Source organism: Nycticebus coucang, chromosome 14 (genome assembly GCF_027406575.1).
Source record: "Nycticebus coucang isolate mNycCou1 chromosome 14, mNycCou1.pri, whole genome shotgun sequence".
Taxonomy (NCBI): domain Eukaryota; kingdom Metazoa; phylum Chordata; class Mammalia; order Primates; family Lorisidae; genus Nycticebus; species Nycticebus coucang.
Genome location: NC_069793.1, coordinates 46,800,384 through 46,824,354, shown reverse-complemented (window position 1 = coordinate 46,824,354; position 23,971 = coordinate 46,800,384). Strand labels below are relative to the sequence as shown.

Here is a 23,971-nt window from a genome sequence, read left to right as displayed (position 1 = left end):
CTTATATTTATTCTCCCCCACTTTAATATGTGAGACAAGGATTTTTGTCATTTTGTCTCTCATTGTGTCGCCAGTGCCCAGAGTAGTGCCTGCCACACAGTGGGCGCTCTGTAAATATTCGCTGCTGAATGAGTGAATCTGCCACTCCACAGGCTTCTTTTAGGAATTCAGTAACCAGCAGGTAGAGGGCCTGCTTTGGCCAGTGCCCGGCACCTAGTAAGTCATTGTAAATAGCAGTTGTTATTGATATGAATAACTGATTTTTCCTCTACTTACTGCTCATCTTCTCACAGCTGCCAGGGAGGTTTAACAGGAACTATAGGTTCCTCCTGCAGACAGGGACACAGGGTGCATGTGGGAGGGGCTGAAGACATGTCCTCTTGGCACCAGGCCCTTCACATACACCCTACTGATTATCACCCCAACAGCCCAGGGCCTGGACGCACGCCACCCTCCCCCCCAGGTAGTGAGTTGGGACTCCTGGTCCATGTTCATTCTGTGTACCTGCTGTGGGTTTGAGACTTGACAAGACCTGTAGGGCCCCGTGCTGGAGGATCGTCAACCTCCCACAAGCCCCCACACCCTGGAAATGGGTGCTGCCGGACACAGGAAAGAAATGACGGCAGAGACAGGCTCTGGGTCTCCAGGCCAGCCCCGTCCTCTCTCTGGGACACTCTCCCCATCTGTGGGTTGGACTAAAGACCCTTGGGATTCTGTGAGGGCCAGGACCAAGCTGGGGACTGTGCCACCTGGCAAATCACCAAAGCCCAGCTTGTCGCACGCGTCCAGTAGAATGTAACCCATCAGGTGCTGTCTGTGCTTTGCTAACTGCTGTATCTGGGTATCTAGACTGGCACCTGGCACTGAGGGTACTCAGACATGTTTGCAGAAGGAAGCGGGGGGGAAGGTGGGAGGGTGGGGTGAGAGGGTAAGGGGAGGAGATAGTGCAGTCACCTTTGAGGCCCAGCAGTTTGGGGATCTCTAACCCTCCACTCCTCCCAGGCTGGGATGGAGTGAGGGAGAGCAGCCAGTAGGCAGCGGAAGGTGGTGAGGGGAGCCGGGCAGGCAGAGGAGCAGGGCCCAGCTAGTCCACGTGTGCTGCCGCCCCAAGTCATTGAGAGAGCAGATGTGTACCAGGGTGTTGCCCCCACACCATCTGGACCCCTGCCTGCACTGACTATACCCATGTGGCTCTCTGCAGACCCGGATGTCGTGTCCCTGGAGGCAGCAGACAGATCCAACTTCTTCCTCCATGTCACAGCCAATGGGTCTCTGGAGCTGGCTAAGTGGCAGGGCCACGAGGTTTTCCACCACCATGCCTCCTTCTCCCTGCACCGGGGGACATGGCGGGCAGGCCTGGTGGCTCTGGAGTCCTTGGCAAAGCCTGGCTCCTTCCTCTGCTCATCAGGACCCGTGCTCACCCTGCAGCTGTATGAACACACAGAGGCATTCCGCTGGGGCACACTCTTCCGCCTCCTGGGTAGGTGTCCCCATGCCTCTTCAACCTTGTGGGTAGGTGTCCCCCCCAGCCCCTGCCATCATCCTTGGCTCCTTGGCTCTCTCACTCAACTGCTCTTCCCACCCTCTCCCACTCACCTTTTCAGTTGCCGCATAAGACAGAATCCTCTCTCTCCTGGCACAGGGGAGCCACACAGGTGCTACCCCGAGATGGGAGGTGGCCTAGCCAATTTCCTGAGTCCTAACTCCTGCCATAGGCCAATTAGACAGTCAAAAAATACAGCGGTGTTTGTGGAAGTGAGGGGAGAGGTGAACCTGCCTATAGCTTGCTGGCTCAGTTTTCTTGCTGATAGGGTCACAATGCCTGCCCTTGGGACAGTAGGCTGAAGAGCCAGCAGTCTCTGTCTCTTTCTTGATGGGAGGCCCAGACTCCTGAGCATTGGCGAGGCAGCTTCCTGACTCTCTGTTGAGGTCAAGAGTTTCCAGGGCCTGCCCTGCTGGATGGGTCTGCCCCGAAATGTCCTGTGCCTGAACACTGGAGGAAGTGGCCATAGTAGATCACAGCAATCTCATACTCCTGGGTTCAATTGATCTTCTGCCTCAGCCTCCAGAGCAGCTGGGACTGAAGGCATCTGCCACAAAACCTGGCTAATTTTTTTTTTTTAGTAGAGACAGGTTCTCACTCTTGCTCAGGGTGGTCTCAAAGTCCTGAGTTCAAATGATCCTCATGCCTCAGCCTCCCGGAGTGTTAGGATTACAGGCATGGGCCACCGCACCCAGGCTCGATCAGTTTCTTACCTGCACCAGGCTGGCCTCTCTGTTTTGCAGATACACATACATGTGCCCGTGAGGACATCTTGTGCTGTATGAGTGGGTCCATTTACATGTGTATGTATATAAATGTATCTCCAGCCAGCCTCTTCATTTTATCACCCACCCCAAAACCAGGGCTGGTGAGCTCGTTCTTATATTCAGTGGTCATTTAATGAGTCCACTCTTAAACCCCATCGAGGACAGATTTATCACTGATTACAATGGCAAGACTTGTTCATGGTGGGAATGCCTGTGTTCCTCTCTGGAAGACCCAGGCTTTGGAGAGGACAGCCTTGGGTTCAAATCCTGCCCTTGGTCCTTGGCACTTGGAGGAGAACCTCCATCTCCCTAACTCTGTTCCTTCATCTGTAAAATGGGGCTATTTGCCTGAGAAGGTGGTAATGAGAATTGACTGTATTTCATGGACTTCTCTCTTGGCCTGGCATATAGCAAGTGCTCCCAAAATGTAAATTCTTGGTGCTGGTCTCCAGGCTCATGGAAAAGCAGGTTTCTTCATAGGCAGCAGCAGCGTGGGGTGAGAGTATCAGGAGGGACCGCCTGTGTGGGGCTGCTCCCTTGGCCTACTGCAGAGCCTGTCCATGCCTCCCCATTCAGGCAGTGGTTCCAGAAACTGGGAACTTGTGCCAAGGTAGTTTGAGGTCTTATTTTTCACCTCCCTCCCCAGGACACAGAACTTTCCCTCATTTATCAAAGGTGCTGGCCACAGGCCCTCTTTTGGGAATGTCTCCCCTGGCAAAGTTTTGATTTTCCCAGCAACCCCTGTGCCTCAGTTTTCTTATCTATCAAATGGGTATAATAATAGTACCTACTTTGTAGGTCTGGAAGCAGATGTCCAGGAGGGCCTTGGGCTAGAGGGAAAGGGATCCCCCTAATGCCTATGCACCAGCCTGCAGAGGAGACCCTTTTGCCTCCATGGAGATCTGTGGTGGTCTCACCAGAACAGGGCAAGGAGGAGGTGACTATGTCCTGGGCTGCAGGGCAAGCCTGGTCACCAAGGTCCCAGAAGGTCAGAGTGATGGGGCACCTTTCCAGAGAGATCAGGAGTCCATGCCTTGTTTTTGGCCACCCCTGTAGAACTCAACTCCAGTGACCATGCAAAGATCCTCAGTCCTCAGCCCTACACTCAGGGCACCCAGGCACCGACTGCAACCATCATGAATGCAGCCACGCTGGGCATGGCTATTTTCCCTTCACTTTTCTTGCATGAGTCCATTTATCTCCTCCAGGGGGCAAGCAGGGTGTGGGCTGAGCTGGGATTACTTCTGTGCCCTGGCACCTGACCCGGAGCTGCTGCCTCCTCTCAGTCTAGGGGCTCAGGGGTGGGTCTCTTTCCTAGATGCCAATCCTTCTGGGGCTGCCTACCCCATGTGCGAGTGGCACTATGATGCCTGTGCCAGCCCCTGCTTCCAAACCTGCCGGGACCCATGGGCAGCCAGCTGCCAGGATGTGCCCAGGTGAGGTGCCAGGTACTGTGGGTATGCAGTCAAGGTGTGTGCACCAGGGTGTTTGAGCATGCACATTTGTATATAGTGTCTGGGTATGAGCGTGTTCTGAGGGGGCCGTGTGTGTGCACTGACATTGTGTTGTGTGTGTGGTGATGTGTGTTCCAGGATGAATGTGCCTATATATGTGAGTGTAGCGGAGATGTATATATACACACACATACAGGCATATGTGAATATTTGTACATCACGAGCAGATAGCAGAGCCTTGTGTGTGTGCGTGTGTGTGTATACAAATGCAGCTATCCATGAGTCGTGCATGGCTGCATGTATGTGGGTGTTGCGTGCAGCTGTTTGCATGCATACAGTGTATCACTGTGTTTCTGGGCATCTGTGTGGAGGTCTATGCATGTGCAAATACTATGGAGTCCCACGGGTTTGCAGGGATATGTGGTACTGTGGGAGAATGTGCCCAGGCTGAGACACATGTGCGTGGAGTGTGTGCATATCTGCATCTTGTTCCTGTGTGTGTCCCCTCCTGTGTGTTGGAGGGGTAGGAGTGTGTAGGAGTGAGCAGTATGCATATTTGGGTGTGCTCCCATACACATGCGTGACAGTGTCTCTATGGAGGTTCCCGTGAGTGTGCACATCATAAACACACACATGCACTTGTGTCATAAGAAAGGAAGGATGAGGCCTGTGCTCAGTCCGGGTAAAAAGAGGTGACCACTGACCTGTTCCCTGCTCTGTCCTCAGGGTAGAAGGCTGTGTCGCTGTGTGCCCCACACCCAAGGTCCTAGATGAAGTCACACAGAGATGTGTCTACCTAGAAGACTGTAAGTGGCCTGGATTTCTCCTCCCTCCCTCAGATTCCCTCTGAATCCCCAGAATCCCATTTAGCAATCATGGCCCACAGCCCCTCGGTCCACAAAGAGCGCCGTCAGCATAGGGGCCTCTGGAAGGAGGCACAGGCAATGGCAGGCATAGAGCCCACCTGGTCCATTCACTTCTCTCACAGAGCAGAGAGGGATAGGCCTGTGGTCGCATGGTGGGAAGGCAATGTAGCCAGAGTTAGGCTCGACAGCTCGCAGCTCTGGGTTCAGGGTTCAAGGTTCGGGCCAGAGTCCGGGCCTATTGATTTCTCTGAAGTCCTCCAGTATCACAGGACAGAGGCCCCTTGGGTGCCAGTCTTTGAGCCCCATGCCATGGCCCTACCCAGCGATGGTCTCCTGGGGCACCACTCTGCTTCTGAATCTTTTCTCTTGTTTGCCCAGGTGTGGAGCCAGCGGTGTGGGTTCCCACACAGACCCTTGGCAATGAGACCCTGCCTCCTAGCCAAGTGCTGCCCACCCCGAGTGACAAGGAGCCACAGCTTCCACTGCAAACCCCCAAGACTCCTATCACCAGGCCAGCTCTTGCCCCTGCTGTCCCACTCACCACAGCCCTGAACCGCCCAATGGCAGCCACAGAGAGGCCAGTGCTGTCTGCAGGCCCCTCCCAGCAGCCACTGGGACACACTGCATCCAGCCTCCCTGCCGAGCCCACAGAGACCCCAGCCAGTGAAGTGGTGACTGCCAGCCTCTGGACCACTCCACACACCCCGGAGTCCTTATCCCTCCCCCTTGCATTACAGACACCTGGCATGGTGTCGGGGGCCATGGAGACAACCAGGGTGACTGTGACCTTTGAAGGGAGCCCCAACATCACAGTCTCCTCCCAGTCGCCCCCTGCTCCTCGCTCCCCACTCATGACCAAGGCTGTGACAGTGCCAGGCCATGGCTCCCCACCTGTTAGGACAACACCCCTACGGCCTTCCTTGCTAGCAAGCCCCTCCTCCAGGTCTATGGCTTCCCCTGGAGTGACCTCCAGGTCCACCACCTCCTCGGGATCCCATAAGGCTCTGGTGACACCTGCAGTAACTGAGGTCATGAACAAGACTGGGGTCCCCCAGCCTTCCCAGGCCCAGAGTGTTCCAAGTCCCAGGAGCCCCCTGGCCATGGCTGGAACGGCAGCACAGCAGGTTCCTGTCAGCCCCCTTGCCACTGAGAGTGTGGACACAGTGCCATCCACAGAAAAGGCTGAAGCTGGGCACAGCCAGCCCACAGGCCTGCCAGCATCCCCACATCCACGCCCACTCCCCACGGCCCCGCCCCACCCTGCTCAGCACACCACCACAGCCACCAGACCCCCAGGCCTGCCCCCAGGGACCCCAGCTGCCACCAGCCCATCCACAGGTGCTCGTGGACCGGGAGCCACTTCTTTTGCATCTCTCAAGTCAACTCAGCCATCCCAGCTTCTATCTGGCCTGCCTCCTGACACCAGCCTGCCCCTGGCCAAGGTGGGCACATCTGCCCCAGTGGCCACGCCTGGCCCCAAGGGTTCTGGCATTACCTCTCCACTTCAGTCACGGGCTACATCTTTGGCCACGGCCACAACTCCAGCTGCTCGGACACTCAGCCCAGCACTACCTCTCACCCTGGCTGCGGTGGCCCAGACACACCCACCTGGCCTCACAGCCTCACAGGCAGCAGTCACAGCTCCAGGCCTGCTTCTGGGAGCCACATTTCCGACCTCTGGAGTCATGACTATGGCTGAGGGGGTGGTATCCACAGTGTCTGTTGCTCTGAGACGGAGTACCACAGAGAAGACGGCCACCCTGTCCAAGCAAGTGTCTCTGCCCAGCTCCACTGATGGCTCTGCCCAGGGTGGGCCCCCAGAGCTCATGCCTGCTGTGGCCCACACTCTTGGCTCCTTGGTGACTGAGGCTGAGGGGCCTAGGGCTGGCACAGTGCCACCAGTGCCCACATCCTATCCCTTGAGCCGTATCTCAGCCAGGACTGCCTCTGGAGAGAGCTCACTGGTTCTGCTGCCTCAGCTGGCCGAGGCCCATGGAACCTCGCTGGGGCCTCAGCCCCCAGCAGAGCCAGTGGGTGAGGCCACCACGGAGCAGTCTGGCCGCTCAGCCCCTGCCCAGAGCATCACAGAGGGTTCAGCTGAGGCCTTGGCAACTGCCACTGAAGCCAATACATCTGCCACCTGTGTTGTAAGTGACTTATCAGGGTTCTGGCCACCTGTATGTGACCTTCCCTCTTCCAGTGCCCCTCGGGTTGGACATTCCACACTCACATTCCCGGGCTTGCTGTAGCTTCTGTTTGTTAACATGCTTCAAGACTGCAAGATGGAGGTTTATTTGCTGTCCCCACCCCTGGCCCAAGCTCCTGGTCCCTAAAAAATTCTGCAGTCTCCTCTAGGCCCCTGATGCTATAGCAGGATTCCACCTTGCCCATCTGGACTCTGGGGGGCTGATTAGATGGCTTGGGGTAATGCCCAGGTGACAGTGTGCGTGTGCCAGTGTGTGCATTTTGTGTAGCAGTGTGAGACTGTTGTGCACAGGTATGTGCTCAAATGTGAGACTCAGCAGGAGCGCACTTGTGTCTGTGTGTGTTCTTGTGTGTGTGATGCATCGTGTGGTGAGGCGTCTTTGTGTGTATCTTTGTGCCTCTGCGAGAAGCAGAGACAGAGTGTGTGTGGAGTTCTGTGTACGGGCCAGGCAGATCTGCCGAAGTCTCAGGGACTCAGTCCCTATATCCCCAAGCTCACACTGCGTGCAGCCCCAGGTCCCAGACAGCTTGCAAAAGTGCTGAGGGGGCAACATTCCCTGGAAGTTTTACCTCAAGGTCCCCACCCTACTGGAACCTGCAGGTGGAAAGGATCTTGTGCCCTAGAGCTTGGGTGTGGGTGGGCCATAGCCCCAGGCGGCTCTCACACTGTTCTCCACCCTGTGCACAGCCCATCCCTGAGCAAGACTGCGTGCGTCACATCTGCCTCGAGGGACAGCTGATCCGAGTGAACCAGTCCCAGCACTGTCCCCAGGGCGCTGCTCCCCCTCGCTGTGGAGTCCTGGGCCTCCCAGTGCGGGTGGGCGGGGACCGCTGCTGCCCCCTCTGGGAATGTGCCTGTGAGTCACCCAGGCAGCCAGAGCCTCCCGTGTCCTCCTCCTATGTGCCCCCCCCAGCACGACCCCTTCTCTATCTGTGTGCTCTGGCCTCCTTCCTACAGGTCCTCTCATCTCAGGGTGGCCCCTGGCCTGGGATCTCCATGTGATGCCCGGTCTGAGTGACCGCCCAGGTCCTAAGGCCACTGAATTATGAAGGAAAGGGCCCAGGTGCCTGGTACACACCTATCTTCTGCTTACTCTTCTGGTGTTCTGCCCCTCCCAGGCCGATGCTCAATCTTCCCTGACCTGAGCTTCGTGACCTTCGATGGGAGCCACGCAGCTCTGTTCAAGGAGGCAATCTACATCCTCAGCCAGAGCCCAGACGAAATGGTCGCCGTCCATGTCCTTGACTGCAAAAGTGCCAACCTGGTGCTGGCCCCTTGCTACCCTCCCTGCCTGGACCCACAAATCAGACTAGTTTTGAGAGGCAGCAGAGCAATGAGCTAGGTTTTGAGAGGTGCCAAAGGCAAGGAAAGATGTGGAAGCTCCCGAGGCAGACCCCTCTGTCTCCCAGGAGTCTTCTGGAATGAACAGGGCCTCCTAGGAGACAGCTTCCTGGGTGACCATGGGGAAAGAGTTGTACAGCATGAGCCACCTCCTGGCCCCTCCTGGGACCGATGCAGTACCAGGTGTGCTGGCTTCCTAGGGCACTGTGGAATGGTGCTGGAACGCAGAGGAGCTGGGATGTCACTCCAAGGATGAGGCCTTCTCCTACTGGGATGCCCCCATGAGCCAGGTGGAAGGGAGTCAGTCAACTTTTTTCTTTTTTGTCGGTGGGCTTGTATGAGGTCAGGTGGAGTCAGAAATGTTCTGTGGGACTCTTCACATCATGTGCACTGCCCTACTGGGTGTCCCTGGCACAGTGAGGGGGGTGGTTGGGAGCAGAGTGTTTTCATACTTGCTGGACTCCCTCACCTGGAAGGGAATGGCAGACAGGGCTCTAGACTCACAAGGGCTGGCTCTCTCTGCAGGGGCACCTGAACTGGCCTCCATTCTGTCTGGTGATGCTGAATGTGACTCACCTCATGCATCAGGTCACCATTGATCGCTTCAACAGGAAGGTGAGTTCATTGAAGAGCCAGGCTTCAGCGCAGGGCGGCAGTTAGCTGAGCATGTCCAGGGGAGGAGGGGCCTTGAAGTTTAATCATGATTGGGGCCAGGGATGGGGAGGGAACCCCCCTTAGACATAATGCAAAATGAGATATATTTGGAGGTGATTGCAGTTAGAATGCTTGTGGCCACTCTAATGTAGGGGAAGAAATATACCAGGAGGCATACTGTGACAGACAGGAAGTCAGAATGGCAAGAGACAGCAAGCAGCCTTAAATAATTGTGGCCAAAATATCTCACCTTTACAATTTTCACAAAAATATATGGCCATGTAAACACATTATTACCAAGGCCCTTTCCAAAAAGGGGACTACATAAGGGAGTCCTTATTAAGTCCTTAAATTAAGGGGGTCCTGAATTTAAGCTTTGCTAACTACACAGTAAGTCCACCTCTGTCAAGAGGTCCAGGGTGTCCAACAATAGCCTATCCCTGTGTGGAGCACCCTCCATAGTGAGTCTATCTTTGCTCCTCCCAATAGAGAGGGACTGATTTGTCTTCTCCTCGGATCCCAAAGTCATAACCCCCACCCTCACCGTTTTCTGAGACTAGACCTGCAGCCTTCCTGTTGGAATCTGCCCTTGAACACAGATCACAGGGTCCAGCACACACTGTGGAGGTCTCAGGAATGTATGCTTAGGAAAGTGGATTTTCCATGAGACGGAGGCTTAAGCAAAAACCTTCCTGAGTATCATTCCTTAGGGATATTTTTGCCATTAAAAAAATTAAGGAATAGGGCAGCGCCTGTGGCTCAAAGGAGTAGGGCGCTGGCCCCATATGCTGGACCAGCCCTGGCCAAAAACTGCAAAAAATAAATAATTAAGGAATAATTTTCATAAAGGAAAATTCTCCCTGTTTTAGTATACAATTCTACAAGTTTTAATAAACACCTACAGTCGTCCAACCACTATTACAATCACGATGTAGAACAGCGGCATCATCCTCAAGTATTACCTCCCAACAACCACTGTTTTCTGTCCCTGTACTTTTATCCAGAATATCATATGTAATAATTTGAATCAGAGATTGCACAGATCTGTAGTTCATTTCTTTTTATTGTTGAATAAAGTTCCATTGTATATATATATACACCATATCCATTGGCCAATTGAAAGATATTTGTGTTGTTTCCATTTTGAGTGATAACAAATAAACCTGCTATAAACATTAACATACAGGGTTTGTATAGATAAAGTCCCCAGGAGTGGATTTCTGGGTTGTATGTTAGGGTATGTTTAACTTTACAAATTTGCCAAACTGTTTTCCAAAGTGGGCATTTAGCCTTCTCACCAGCAACATATGAAAGTTCTAGTAGTATCGTTGCCAGAACTTGGTAGTATTCATTTGTTTAGTCATTCTACTAGGTGTGTAACAGGACCTCATGGTGGTTTTAATTTGCCTTTTCCTAATTACTGATGGTGTCAAGCATTATGGCTTATTTTTTCATGGGCTTATTTTCCATGCTATATGTTCTTTGGTGAAGTGTCTGTTCAAATATTTTGCACAGTTAAAGGCAGTGTTTTATTGGGTTTTGAGAATTCTTTGTATATTTTGAATGCAAGTTCTTTATCGGGTGTAAATATTATCTTCCACCCTGCAGCGTATCTTTTTATTAACCTACTAGCGTCTTTCAAAAGGCAGAAGTTTTAAATTTTGATGGAGTCAAATTTATCTTTTTTTCTTTTACGGATCATGATTTTGGTGTTTTACCTAACAACATCAAGGTCACAAGAATTTTCTCTTAGGTTTTCTTCTAGAAGTTTTATAGGTCTAGGTATCATAATACTTTTAGGTGTATATTGTATTTTAAGTTTTTTTTTGTAAATGGTACAAGGTATGGGTCAAAATTTATGTTTTTCAAATGTGAATACGCATTGTGCCAGCACCATTTGTTGAAGACACTATTCTTTCTCCATTGAATTATCTTTGCACTCTTATGAAAAATCAATTGACCATTAATACTTGGGGTTATTTATGGATTTTTAATTTTTTTCTCTCACCGATGCCACACTGTCTTGATTACTGTTACTTTAAAGCAGGTAGTGGCTTGGCACCCATAGCACAGTGGTTATGGCACCAGCCACATACACGGAGGCTGGCGGGTTCGAATCCAGCCTGGGCCCGCTAAACGACAATGACAACTGCAACAAAAAATAGCTGGGTGTTGTGGCGGGCACCTGTAGCCCCAGCTACTGGGAGGCTGAGGCAAGAGAATCACTTAGCCCAAGAGTTTGAGGTTGCTGTGAGCTGTAATGCCACAGCACTCTACCGAGGGCCACATAGTGAGACTCTGTCTTAAAAAATAAAAAATAAAACTAGGTAGTATGTGTCTTTCAATTGCTTTCTTTTCCAAAACTGTTTTGGCTATTCTAATTCTTTTATGTTTTTATATAAACTTAGGACCAGCTTATTAATTTCTATAAATCATCTTTCTAGGACTTTGATTGGAATTGCATGAAATATGTCAATTATTTGGGGGAATAATTGAAATCTTAACATTAGTAAATCTTCCAGTCCATGAACATGGTTCATCTGTATTTATGTCTTCTTTGAGTTTTTACAGTATGATTTGTGATTTTTAGTGTAAGGATATTGTAAACGTTTTATTAAATTTATCCCTAAGTATTTCATTTCTTTTTGGTTGTATAAATGATTCTGGGTTTTTTTGTTTCACTTTCCAATTTCTCATTACTAATATATAAAAAACAATTTATTTTTTCATATTGACTTTATATCTTGCAACATTGCTAAATCTGCTTATTAGTGCTTATATTCTTTGGATTTTTTTAGATAGACAATTGTGTCTTCTCTAAAGAAGCAGTTTTATTTCTTCCTTTCCAGTGTATATACTTTTATTTTCCTTGCCTATTTCACTGATTAGGATCTCGAGTGTAATATTAAGTAAGAAATGTTAAGAAGGGACATCTTGTTTCAGACCTGATCTTAAGGAGGAGGCATTCAGTCTTTCGCTATAAGGCATGATGATAACTATAGGATTATTTTTTTTATGACAAGTTTTTTTTTTTTTTATTATTGTTGAGGATTCATTGAGGGTAAAATAAGCCAGGTTACACTGATTGCATTTCTTAGGTAAAGCCCCTCTTGCAATCGTGTCTTGCCCCCAAAAGGTGTGGCACACACCAAGGCCCCACCCCCTCCCTTCTTCTTTCTCTCTCTGCTCTCCCCTTCCCCCACCCCCACCGTGACATTAATTGTCATAAATTGTCCTCATATCAAAATTGAGTACATAGGATTCATGCTTCTCTATTCTTGTTATGCTTTACTATGAATAGTCTTCCACTTCCATCCAGGTTAATACAAAGGATGTAAAGGCTCCATTTTTTTAAATGGCTGAATAGTATTCCATGGTGTACATATACCACAGCTTGTTAATCCATTCCTGGGTTGGTGGGCATTAAGGCTGTTTTTGGCAATTGTAAATTGAGCTGCAATAAACAGTCTAGTGCAATTGTCCTTATGATAAAAGGATTTTTTCCCTTCTGGGTAGATGCCCAGTAATGGGATTGGAGGATCAAATGGGAGGTCTAGCTTAAGTGCTTTGAGGTTTCTCCATACTTCCTTCCAGAAAGGTTGTACTAGTTTGCAGTCCCACCAGCAGTGTAAAAGCGTTCCCTTCTCTCCACATCCACGCCAGCATCTGCAGTTTTGAGATTTTGTGATGTGGGCCATTCTCACTGGGGTTAGATGGTGTCTCAGGGTGGTTTTGATTTGCATTTCTCTAATAGGGATGATGAGCATTTTTTCATATGTTTGTTAGCCATTCGTCTGTCGTCTTTAGAGAAGGTTCTATTCATGTCTCTTGCCCATTGATATATGGGATTGTTGACTTTTTTCATGTGGATTAATTTGAGTTCTCTGTAAATCCTAGTTATCAAGCTTTTGTCTGATTCAAAATATGCAAATATCCTTTCCCATTGTGTAGGTTGTCTCTTTGCTTTGGTTGTTGTCTCCTTAGATGTACAGAAGCTTTTCAGTTTAATGAATTCCCATTTGTTTATTTTTGTTGTTGTTGCAATTGCCATGGCAGTCTTCTTCATGAAGTCTTTCCCCAGGCCAATATCTTCCAGTGTTTTTCCTATGCTTTCTTTGAGGATTTTTATTGTTTCATGCCATAAATTTAAGTCCTTTATCCATCTTGAATCAATTTTTGTGAGTGGGGAAGGGTGTGGGTCCAGTTTCAGTCTTTTACATGTGTATATCCAGTTCTCCCAACACCATTTATTGAATAGGGAGTCTTTCCCCCAAGGTATGTTCTTGTTTGGTTTATTGAAGATTAGGTGGTTGTAAGATGTTAGTTTCATTTCCTGGTTTTCTATTCGATTCCAAGTGTCTATGTCTCTATTTTTGTGCCAGTACCATGCTGTCTTGACCACTATGGCTTTGCAGGACAGCCTAACATCTGGTATAGTGATGCCCCCAGCTTTATTTTTGTTACTAAGAACTGCCTTAGCTATACAGGTTTTTTTCTGGTTCCACACAAAACGCAGAATCATTTTTTCCAAATCTTGAAAAGTACGATGTTGGTATTTTGATACGAATGGCATTGAATAGGTAGATTGCTTTGGAAAAAAAATGGAGACTTTACATCCTTCGTATTAACCTGGATGGAAGTGGAAGACATTATTCTTAGTGAAGCATCACAAGAATGGAGAAGCATGAATCCTATATACTCAATTTTGATATGAGGACAATTAATGACAATTAAGGTTATTGGGGGGAGGAAAAGCAGAAAGAGGGATGAAGGGAGGGGGGTGGGGCCTTGGTGTGTGTCACACTTTATGGGGGCAACACATGATTGCAAGAGGGACTTTACCTAACAATTGCAATCAGTGTAACCTGGCTTATTGTACCCTCAATGAATCCCCAACAATAAAAAATTTAAAAAAAAGAAAGAAATTTTAACAATGTTGATTCTTCCCATCCATGAGCATGGTGTGTTCTTCCATTTGTTAATATCCTCTGCTATTTCCTTTCTGAGGATTTCATAATTTTCTTTATAGAGGTCCTTCACCTCCTTCGTTAGGTATATTCCTAGGTATTTCATTTTCTTTGAAACTATGGTGAAGGGAGTTGTGTCCATAATTAGCTTCTCATCTTGACTGTTATTGGCGTATACAAAGGCTACTGACTTGTGGACATTGATTTTATATCCTGAAACATTACTGTATTTTTTGATGACTTCTAGGAGTCTTGTGGTTGAGTCTTTGGGGTCCTCTAAGTATAAGATCATGTCGTCAGCAAAGAGGGAGAGTTTAACTTCCTCTGCTCCCATTTGGATTCCCTTTATTTCCTTGTCTTGCCTAATTGTATTGGCTAGAACTTCCAGCACTATGTTGAATAGTAAAGGTGACAGAGGACAACCTTGTCTGGTTCCAGTTCTAAGAGGAAAAGCTTTCAGTTTTACTCCATTCAGTAAAATATTAGCTGTGGGTTTGTCATAGATAGCTTCAATCAGTTTTAGAAATGTGCCACCTATGCCTATACTCTTCAGTGTTCTAATTAGAAAAGGATGCTGGATTTTATCAAATGCTTTTTCTGCATCTATTGAGAGAATCATGTTATCTTTACTTTTGCCTCTGTTAATATGGTGGATAATGTTTATGGACTTGCGTGTGTTAAACCAGCCTTGCATCCCTGGGATGAAACCTACTTGATCATGATGTATGACTTTTTTGATGATAAGCTGTAATCTATTGGCTAGGATTTTGTTGAGAATTTTTGCATCTATATTCATGAGTGAAATTGGTCTGAAATCCTCCTTTTTGTTTGGGTCTTTTCCTGGTTTTGGTATCAGGGTGATGTTTGCTTCATAGAATGTGTTGGGGGAAGATTCCTTCTTCCTTGACTTTTTGGAATAATTTCTGCAGTACAGGAATAAGCTCTTTCTTGAAGGTTTGATAGAATTCCGGTGTGAAGCCATCTGGACCAGGGCATTTTTTGGTTGGAAGATTTTTTATTGTTTCTTTAATCTCAGTGCTTGAAATTGGTCTGTTCAGGAGCTCTATTTCTTCCTGGCTAAGTCTAGGGAGAGGGTGTGATTCCAAATATTGATCCATTTCCTTCACATTGTCAAATTTCTGGGCATAGAGTTTCTGGTAGTATTCAGTGATGATCTCTTGTATCTCTGTGGGATCAGTTGTTATTTCCCCTTTATCATTTCTGATTGAGGTTACTAGAGATTTTACTTTTCTATTTCTCATTAGTCTGGCCAATGGTTTATCTATTTTATTTATTTTTTCAAAAAACCAACTCCATGTTTCATTAATTTTCTGAATGATTCTTTTGTTTTCAATTTCATTGACCTCTGATTTGATTTTGGAGATTTCTTTTCTTCTACTGAGTTTAGGCTTGTTCATCTTTTTCCAATTCCATAAGATGGCTTGTGAGTTTGTTGATTCTCTTCTTTCTGTTTTTCGAATGTAGGCATCTAAAGTGATGAATTTTCCTCTCAAAACTGCTTTTGCAGTATCCCACAGGTTTTGGTAGCTTGTGTCTTCATTGTTGTTATGCTCAAGGAAGTTAATGATTTCCCGTTTTATTTCTTCCTGTACCCATCTGTTATTCAACAGAAGGTTGTTTAATTTCCATGCCTCTGTGTGGGGTTGAACGTTTTTGTTAGAGTTGAGTTCCACCTTTAGTGCCTTATGGTCTGAGAAGATACAAGGCAAAATTTCAATTCTTTTGATTCTGTTGATATTTGTTTTGTGTCCCAGGATATGATCAATTTTGGAGAATGTTCCATGGGGTGATGAGAAGAATGTATATTCTTTATCTTTGGGATGGAGTGTTCTATATGCGTCTATCAAGCACAGTTGTTCTAGGATCTCATTTAAATCTCTTATATCTTTGTTTAATTTCTGTATAGAGGATCTGTCCAGCTCTGTAAGAGGAGTGTTAAAGTCCCCTGTTATTATGGTATTACCGGATATCATATTGCTCAGACTGAGTAAGGTCTGTTTCAAGAATCTAGGAGCATTTAAATTGGGTGCATAAATATTCAGAATTGAAACATCTTGTTGTATTTTTCCCTTGACCAATATAAAGTGATCATCTTTGTCTTTTTTGACTTTAGTTGCTTTAAATCCACGTGTATCTGAAAATAAGATTGCACCTCCTCTTTTCTTCTGAATTCCATTTGTCTGATAAATTGTCTTCCAACCCTTGACTCAGTTTTAATTTGTCTTTTGAAGCCAGGTGTGTTTCCTGTAGACAGCAAATGGCTTGTGTTTTTTAATCCAGTCAACCAATCTGTGTCTCTTCACTGGGGAATTCGAGCCATTAACATTTATTGCAATAATTGATCAGTGTGGTAGTATTCTATTCATCCTATTTTGTGCGAGACCATTGCTTAGTTTTATCTTTTGCATCAGTGTGGAAGTTAGGTTCTGTCCTTTAATTTCTGAGTTCTTACTTTGCTGCTGATCCATTGTGATGGTCAGTGTGTAGAACAGGTTGAAGTATTTCTTGTAGAGTTGGTCTTTTTATGGCAAATTTCCTCAATGTTTGTATATCCATAAATGATTTGATTTCTCCGTCAATTTTAAAACTTAGCTTAGCAGGATATAGAATTCTGGGCTGGAAATTGTTCTGCTTAAGTAGATTAAAGGTAGATGACCATTGTCTTCTTGCTTGGAAAGTTTCATTAGAGAAGTCTGCGGTCACTCTGATGGATTTGCCCCTGTAGGTCAACTGGCGCTTACTCCTGGCAGCTTGCAGAATCTTTTCTTTTGTCTTGACTTTGGACAGGTTCATCACAATGTGTCTTGGAGAAGCTCGCTTAGAGTTGAGGCGACCTGGGGTCCGATAGCCCTCTGAAAGCAGTGTGTCAGAATCTTTGGTGATATTTGGGAAATTTTCATTTATAATATTCTCTAGTATGGCTTCCATTCATCTGGGGCAGTCTTCGTCCCCTTCTGGGATTCCTATAACTTGTATGTTGGAACACTTCATAAAATCCCATAATTCTGACAGTGAACGTTCTGCTTTCTCTCTCTTCTTTTCTGCCTCTTTAACTATCTGAGTTATCTCAAGAACTTTGTCTTCTACCTCCAAAATTCTTTCTTCTGCATGGTCTAATGTGTTATTGATACTTTCCATTGCATCTTTAAGTTCCCTAATTGACTGCTTCAGTTCCTTCAGATCCGCTATATACTTTCTATGTTCTTCATATTGTTCATCTCTTATTTGATTCTGTTTTTGGATTTCCTCTTGGTTATGTTCCACTTTATTAGCAGTTTCTTTAATTGTTTCCATCATTTCCTTCATTGTTTTCATCATGTGTATTCTAAATTCCCTTTCTGTCATTCCTAACATTTCTTTATAGGTGGAGTCCTCTACAGTAGCTACCTCTTGGTCCCTTGGAGGGGTTGCTCTGGACTGGTTCTTCATGTTGCCTGGAGTTTTCTGCTGATTCTTCCTCATGAGTAATTTCTTTTATCTGTTCCCTTGCCCTAATTTTACTTTCACTTACTCTTGCTCTTTAAGTTCCCATGCCTGTGGACTAAGGTTTCAATGAGTCTTTTTGGTATAGGACCAGAAGGATGAGAAGGTTGAAGAGCAAGAAGGGAGAAAAGAAAGAAACAAAGAATGAAAAGAAAATAGGGAAAGGAGAAGGGTGGGTAAAAGGGAATATTGACAAAAGAAGAGAGGCACAGAAAGAGGGAGACAGGAGCAGTATAGGTGTACAGTAGGGTACTTTGACCTAACCTTAAAAAATAAACCAACCTCTGGGGGTGCCAGGTTGAGTGGTTCTTTTGAGGTGAGCAGCTCTTTGCTATCCTGATCGGACATAGTACCCTACCTTCACCAAGTAGAGAGGAAAGACAAAAATGCTATAAATCAAACCAAAACAAGCAAACAGAAAACTTTATGGGATAAAATTGGGTGAAAAACCAAATAATAGGGGTAGAAACACTAGCAAAAATGAAGTTCTAATTATTGAAAACGTCAGCAATGGGAAATTGTATTTAAACTGGGAAAATGGAGAAAGAAAAGAAAAGAAAAGAAATGATAGCTGCCAACCGGATTAGACCAATCGAACACACACAACCACTTGCCAGTTTTCCACTGTTTTTGTCCTCCTCTTGGGGTCCAGAAGTCTCTCTCTGACTCCCTGTATCCTCAAAGGGATGATTATAGGCAGATCCCACCAGCCAGAGATGTCTGGAGTCTTATCTCCCCACACTCATGGTGTCCAGTTGCAGAGAAGCTGTTACTCGGCCGCCATCTTGCTCCTCCCCCAACTATAGGATTTTTATAGATATCCTTTGTCAAATTAAGAACTTTTTAAATTCCAAGTTTGCTGAGGATTTTTATTGACATGAGTATATTTTGAACTTTATCAGGTGCTTTTTCTGCATCTCTTGAGATAATCATATTATTTTTCCTCATTAGTTCATTAATTTGATGAATTACATTAATTTCTGAATGGTAAACCAGTCCTGCATTCCTTGAATGAACTCCAGTTGGTCAGGGTGTGTTATTCCTTTTACACATTGTTGGATTTTCCTAATAAGTATTAATATACATTTCCTTTTCTTATAATGTGATAGATTAGTTTTGGTATCATAGAAATACTTGCCTCAAGTAATGATCTGTATTCTTCCCTTTTTAACTTTCTAGAAAGGTTGTGTAGATTTGATAATATTTATTCCCTGAATAAATATTAAACAGTAAAATTCAACAGTGAAGCCATGTGGTCCTGGATTTTTCTTTGGGGAAGGTTTTTATACACATTTAATTTCTTTGACAGACACAGAGCTGTCCTAGATACCTATTTCTTCTTTGGTAAGCTTGGGTAATTTGTATCTTTCACAGAATTTGTCCATTTCATTCAAATTGTCAAATTTGTAGGCATTAAGTTGTTCATCACATATTCTTGCTATCCTTTTTAATGTCTGCAGGATCCAAATCTATATACCCCGTCTAATTCCTGATGTTAGTAATTTATGTCCTCTTTTTCCATTACTAGCCTGGCTAGAGGTTTATCAGGTATATTACTTTTCTCAAAGAATGGCTTATTGGTTTTCTCTGCCATTTTTATGTTTTCTATTCCATTGATTTCCTCCCTTTAGTATATTCTTTCTTCTACTTACTTTAGTTTTCATTACTCTTCTTTTTCTAGTTTATTAAGGTTGAAGCATAGAACATTCATTCAAGGCCCATCTGGTTTTCCTAATATAAGCATTTAGTACTACCATTATCTTCTAGGCACTGATTTAGCAGTATTTTACAAGTTTTGGTATGTTGTATTTTCATTTCAGTCAGTTCAAAAATACTTTTAAATGGTCAGTTTTGATTTTTATTTCACCTATGGGTTATTTATAAGTCTTATTTAACCTACAAATATATGGTGATTTTCCAGATATCTTTCTGTTATTGATTTTTAATTTAATTCCATTGTGCTCAGAAAACATAATTTGTCTGACCTGAATTTTTAAAAATTTAACAAAACTTATTTTATGTTCCAGAATATACTCAATCTTAGTAAATGCATATTTTATTGTTTGGTGGAGTGTTTTGCAAATGTCAATTAGGTCAAGTTGGCTGATTGTGGTTAAGCCTTCTGAATCCTTATTAATTTTCTGTCTGCTTGTTCTATCAATTATTGAGAGAGGATGTTGAAATTTCTTACTATAATTGTTGATTCATCTATTTCTCCTTGAAGTTTTATCAGTTTTTTAATTTACATATTTTGAAATTCTGTTATAGGTGCATAACATTTAGGATTGCTGCGTCCTTTTGATGAATTAAACCTTTATCTTTATGAAATGGCCTTTTATCATGGTAAAAGTTTTTGTTCTGAATTTTTCTCTGACTTATCTATAATAGCTTTTTAAGCTTTCTTTTGATTAGTGTTAGCATATGTACCTGATATCTATTTTAAAGGTCTATCTTTTTTTCACCCTTTTATTTTTAACCTATTTGTGCCTTTTTATTTAAAGTGGAATTTTGGGGGCAGGAGCAGTGGCTCATACCTGTAATCCTACCACTCTGGGAGTTCAAAACCATCCTGAGCAAGAGTGAGAACCCACCTCTATTAAAAACAGAGGGCTTCCTGGTGTGTGCCTATAGTCCCAGCTACTTGGAGGTTGAGGCAGGAGGATCACTTGAGCCCAATAATTTGAGGTTGCTGTGAGTTATAATGATGCTGCAACAGTCTATGTAGGACGATAGAGTAAGATTCTGTCTTTAAAAAAGAAAGAAAGAAAGTAAAGTGGGATTTTCATAAAGGGTAAATAGTTGAGCCTTAAAAAAAAAATCCAATCTGACAATCTCTGCCTTTTAATTTAATATGTTTAGCTCATTTATATTTAATTTGGTCATCAATATAGTTAGGTGAGCATGCACATGTGTGTATAATTAAAACATTTTAAAGTGAACAAGTCAGTGGCATTTAGTACATTTACAATGTTGTTCAACCACCACTCTAGTTCCAAAGCATTTTCATCACCTCAAAAGGAAATCCCACACTTATATAGGGAGAATGTTGTTATTTGTATTCTATTTGTTACATCTATTCTTTGGACTTCCTTCCTCATTTTTGGCCTTCTTTTAGATTATTTTTAATAAGTCTGTTTCATATCTTATGTTGGATTATCATTTATACCTTTTTTTCTTTCAGCAGTTGCTTTAGGGATTATAGTATATAATCTTAACTCATCCACAGTCTAGCTTTGAGTAAAATTATATCATCACATATAGCATAAGAAATTCATAATAGTATACTTCCAGTTCCTCTCTCCAAGCTTTTATGCTATTGTCATACATTTCACCTCTACATTTGTTATAAACTCTACAGTGCCTTGTTATTATTTTTCCTTAAGCAGTCAATTATCTTCTAATATGATTTTTAAAATAAGAAGAGTTTATGTTTACCTATATCATTATCATTTTGTTTGTTTGATTAGCAGGCCTGGGCCAGGTTCAAACCTGCCACCCCTGGTGCATGGGGCTGGTGCTCTAACCATTGAGCTATGGACACCCAGCCTTTATTCCTTTTTCTTTATTCCTTTGTGTAAATTTGTATTTACATCTAATATTTTTCTTCTGCTTGAGGGACTTCCTTTAACACTCTTATAATGCTCATATGCTGCTGGTAATTTTGTCCATTGAGCTATGGACACCCAGCCTTTATTCCTTTTTCTTTATTCCTTTGTGTAAATTTGTATTTACATCTAATATTTTTCTTCTGCTTGAGGGACTTCCTTTAACACTCTTATAATGCTCATATGCTGCTGGTAAATTTTTTTCAGCTTTTGTATGTTTAAGTCTTGATCTCACCCTTATTTTAAGAATATTCCCTCTGGGTATAGAATTATAGGTTGACTTTTTCTTTCATTACTTTAAAGATTTTGCTCCAATTTCTTTTTTCACATCAAAGTAAAATTGACAGAACACAAAATGGAATATTTTAAAGTGAACAAATCCGTGGCATTTGGTACACTGACAATGTTGTATAACCGCACTTTATTAATAGTTCCCAAATATTTTCATCACCCCAAAAGGAAATTCAAAACTCCTTAAGTAGTTGCTCTTGATTCACTTCTCCCCTCAACCCCTGTCAACCATCAATCTGCCTTCCGTCTATGGATTTACTTATTCTGGATATTTCGTATAAATGGAGTAATACAGTGTGTGACCTTTTGTGTCTGGCTACTTTCACTTAGCCTCATGTTTTTAGTTTTGTCTGCATGGTAGTATATATCAGTAATTCATTAATTACATATAATTAATGATATATAATTAATTCATTAATATTAATTAATATTCCATTGTGTGTATATGTGTGTGTATGTACACCACTATTTGCTATTTGTCTATCAGTTCATTTATGGAAGACGTTTGAGCTATTTCCACATTTTGGCTATTGTGAACAGTGCTGCTATGAAGTTCCACTTTTGCTTTGCTTATTTCTGATGAGAAATATGCTGTCATTCTTATCTTTGTTTCTCCATATATAAAGTGTTAAAATTTTATTTTATTTTTTCATTGACAAATAATAATTATGCATGTTCATGGGGTACATAGTGATGTTTCAACACATGTAATATATGGTAATCACATCAGGGTTTTGTAGGTTTTCTTTTCTTAATCTCTGCTTTCACAATTTTCATTCTATCACTGTTTTTAAGCTATTTGGTTATGATAGACCTGGTAATTCATTGTCTTTTGGGAACTCTAATGACATGTATATGAGGACACTTAAAGTTGTCCCATAGGCTACTTACATTCTGCTCATTGTTTCTTTTTTGTCTTTTTTCTTTCCCTGCTTTATTTTGGATAGTATCTGTTGCTTTATCTTTAAGTTCATTAATATTTTCATCCACAGCATCAAAATATCAGTTAATCTCATCCAGGGTATTTTTCATCTCTATAACTTTGATTTGTGTCTTTTTGATATCACCCACATCTTACCTTAACATTCTTGTTTTCTTCTATTTTCTTGTGCATATAGAATATGGTTAGGATAATTAAAAATAATTGTTTTTCATGTCCTTGCCTATGAATTGTATGAGATGTGTCATTTCTGGTTCACTTCTGTGTGTATTTTTTTCTTTCATTATGGGTTGTATTTTCTTGCCTCTTTGCATGTCTGATCATTTTTTTATTGGATTTCTGACTGTGAGTTTTGCCTTGTTAGATGCTGGATATTCGTCCATTTTATTTTTTAACAGTATTCTTGAGTTTTGTAATAGTCATGCTACTTGGAAACAGTTTAACCTTTTTGAGGCTTGTCTTTAAGCTTTGTTAGGTAAAGCCAGAGTAGCCTTTATTCTAAGTATGATTTTATTCCTTTCTCTTTATTCAGCAAACTGATTTATAGCCACTACTATAGCAATACTCTTTTGCAATACCCTATGCCCCATGTATTGTGAGATTTTTTTTGTTTTAGCTGGTGTCCCAACCCTGTGCTAGCTCTGAGGATTTTTCTGGCTGCGCCTTTTAGGTGGTTCTATCCCTAACTTTAGGTAGTTTTCTCACTTACACACAATAATCAATATTTAGCTGAAAATGTAGGATAGGATAAGGACATAGTCAGAAGGAGACTCCCTACAAAGCTTCAGAGCACTCCCCTGCTCCCCAGTCCATCTCTCCAGTTCTCTTCTCTTCAGTATTTTTTCCTGAAAACTCTATCTGCCTTGACCTCCACAAACTCTCAATTCTTTCTTATCTTCTGAAGTCCAAGAAACCACCAGAATCTGCCTGGATTCCTCCTCCCTGCATTGTGTCCCAGAAACTCTCTAAGCAATAACCTTGGGCAATCATAGGCTCATCTCATTTGTTTCCACTTTTGCAGGGATCCCTGTTCTGCATGGCCAACTTGTCAATGTTGGAAGATTGTTGCTTCCCATATTTAGTCAGATTGGGGTGTGGGTGGGGGGAAGGGTACATAAGGCAAGAGGGTAAATCAGTTCCTATTACTCCATCTTGGCCAGAAGTGAAAATCCAAGTCCTTTTTGAAGATTTTGTCCTTTGTCTTTATGTGGATTTGGAGTCCTGTGAAAACAGCTGAGGATCTCTGGGCTCCAGATATGGATGCTTACTCCCAGAACTTGGGGAGTCCTCACCAGTCATGAAGCTCCTACCTGTCTGTACAAATCAGGCTATGGGAGAGCCAGGGACTTTCCCAAGGTCACGAAGTTCCCGACTCTTGGGCTTGGGCTCCCTCAACACAGTAGTTCATGTGCTGGATAATTTACAAAGCAATTAATAAAACAGTAGAATCTTTAAGGGAGGAGGTTAAGTCTTTATAAATGTTTTAAAGTCTTAATCTTTTCATCTTCCATTTTTATAGTGTAAAACTAATAGTCCATGACACATCCAAATTTAACCTTGTCAGTATGTAGCAGAAATTGCAGCTTTGAATTTAAAGTGTTTATGAAAATTAGGGCGTGTCACATATATTGATTGAGCCTCCAATTTATGTCAGGCCCAAAGGCAGGTGCTGAGGATTCAAAGATGAATCAGACACGGTTTATGACCTTAAGAAACTCACCATCTATTGGGGATCCTGATGAGAGAACAAATATGTCTTATCTCACTGGTCAGCGCAAAGGGAAAGGAGACCCCAGAGAAGGGGTGCCTACCCCAAGGTTGGAAATTTAGGGA

General features: G+C 43.7%; 1 protein-coding gene across 1 annotated transcript in view; it reads left to right on the top strand.

Annotated features, from left to right (window-relative positions):
- The window catches only part of OTOG (otogelin), a 101,610-nt gene that overhangs the window by 58,353 nt on the left and 19,286 nt on the right, over window positions 1–23,971 (top strand). The window contains exons 33-39 of the mRNA XM_053559879.1: window positions 1,202–1,480; window positions 3,629–3,746; window positions 4,491–4,570; window positions 5,009–6,777; window positions 7,524–7,692; window positions 7,955–8,100; window positions 8,703–8,792. Coding sequence (XP_053415854.1) covers window positions 1,202–1,480; window positions 3,629–3,746; window positions 4,491–4,570; window positions 5,009–6,777; window positions 7,524–7,692; window positions 7,955–8,100; window positions 8,703–8,792 — 2,651 coding nt within the window. The remainder of the gene's footprint in view (window positions 1–1,201; window positions 1,481–3,628; window positions 3,747–4,490; window positions 4,571–5,008; window positions 6,778–7,523; window positions 7,693–7,954; window positions 8,101–8,702; window positions 8,793–23,971) is intronic.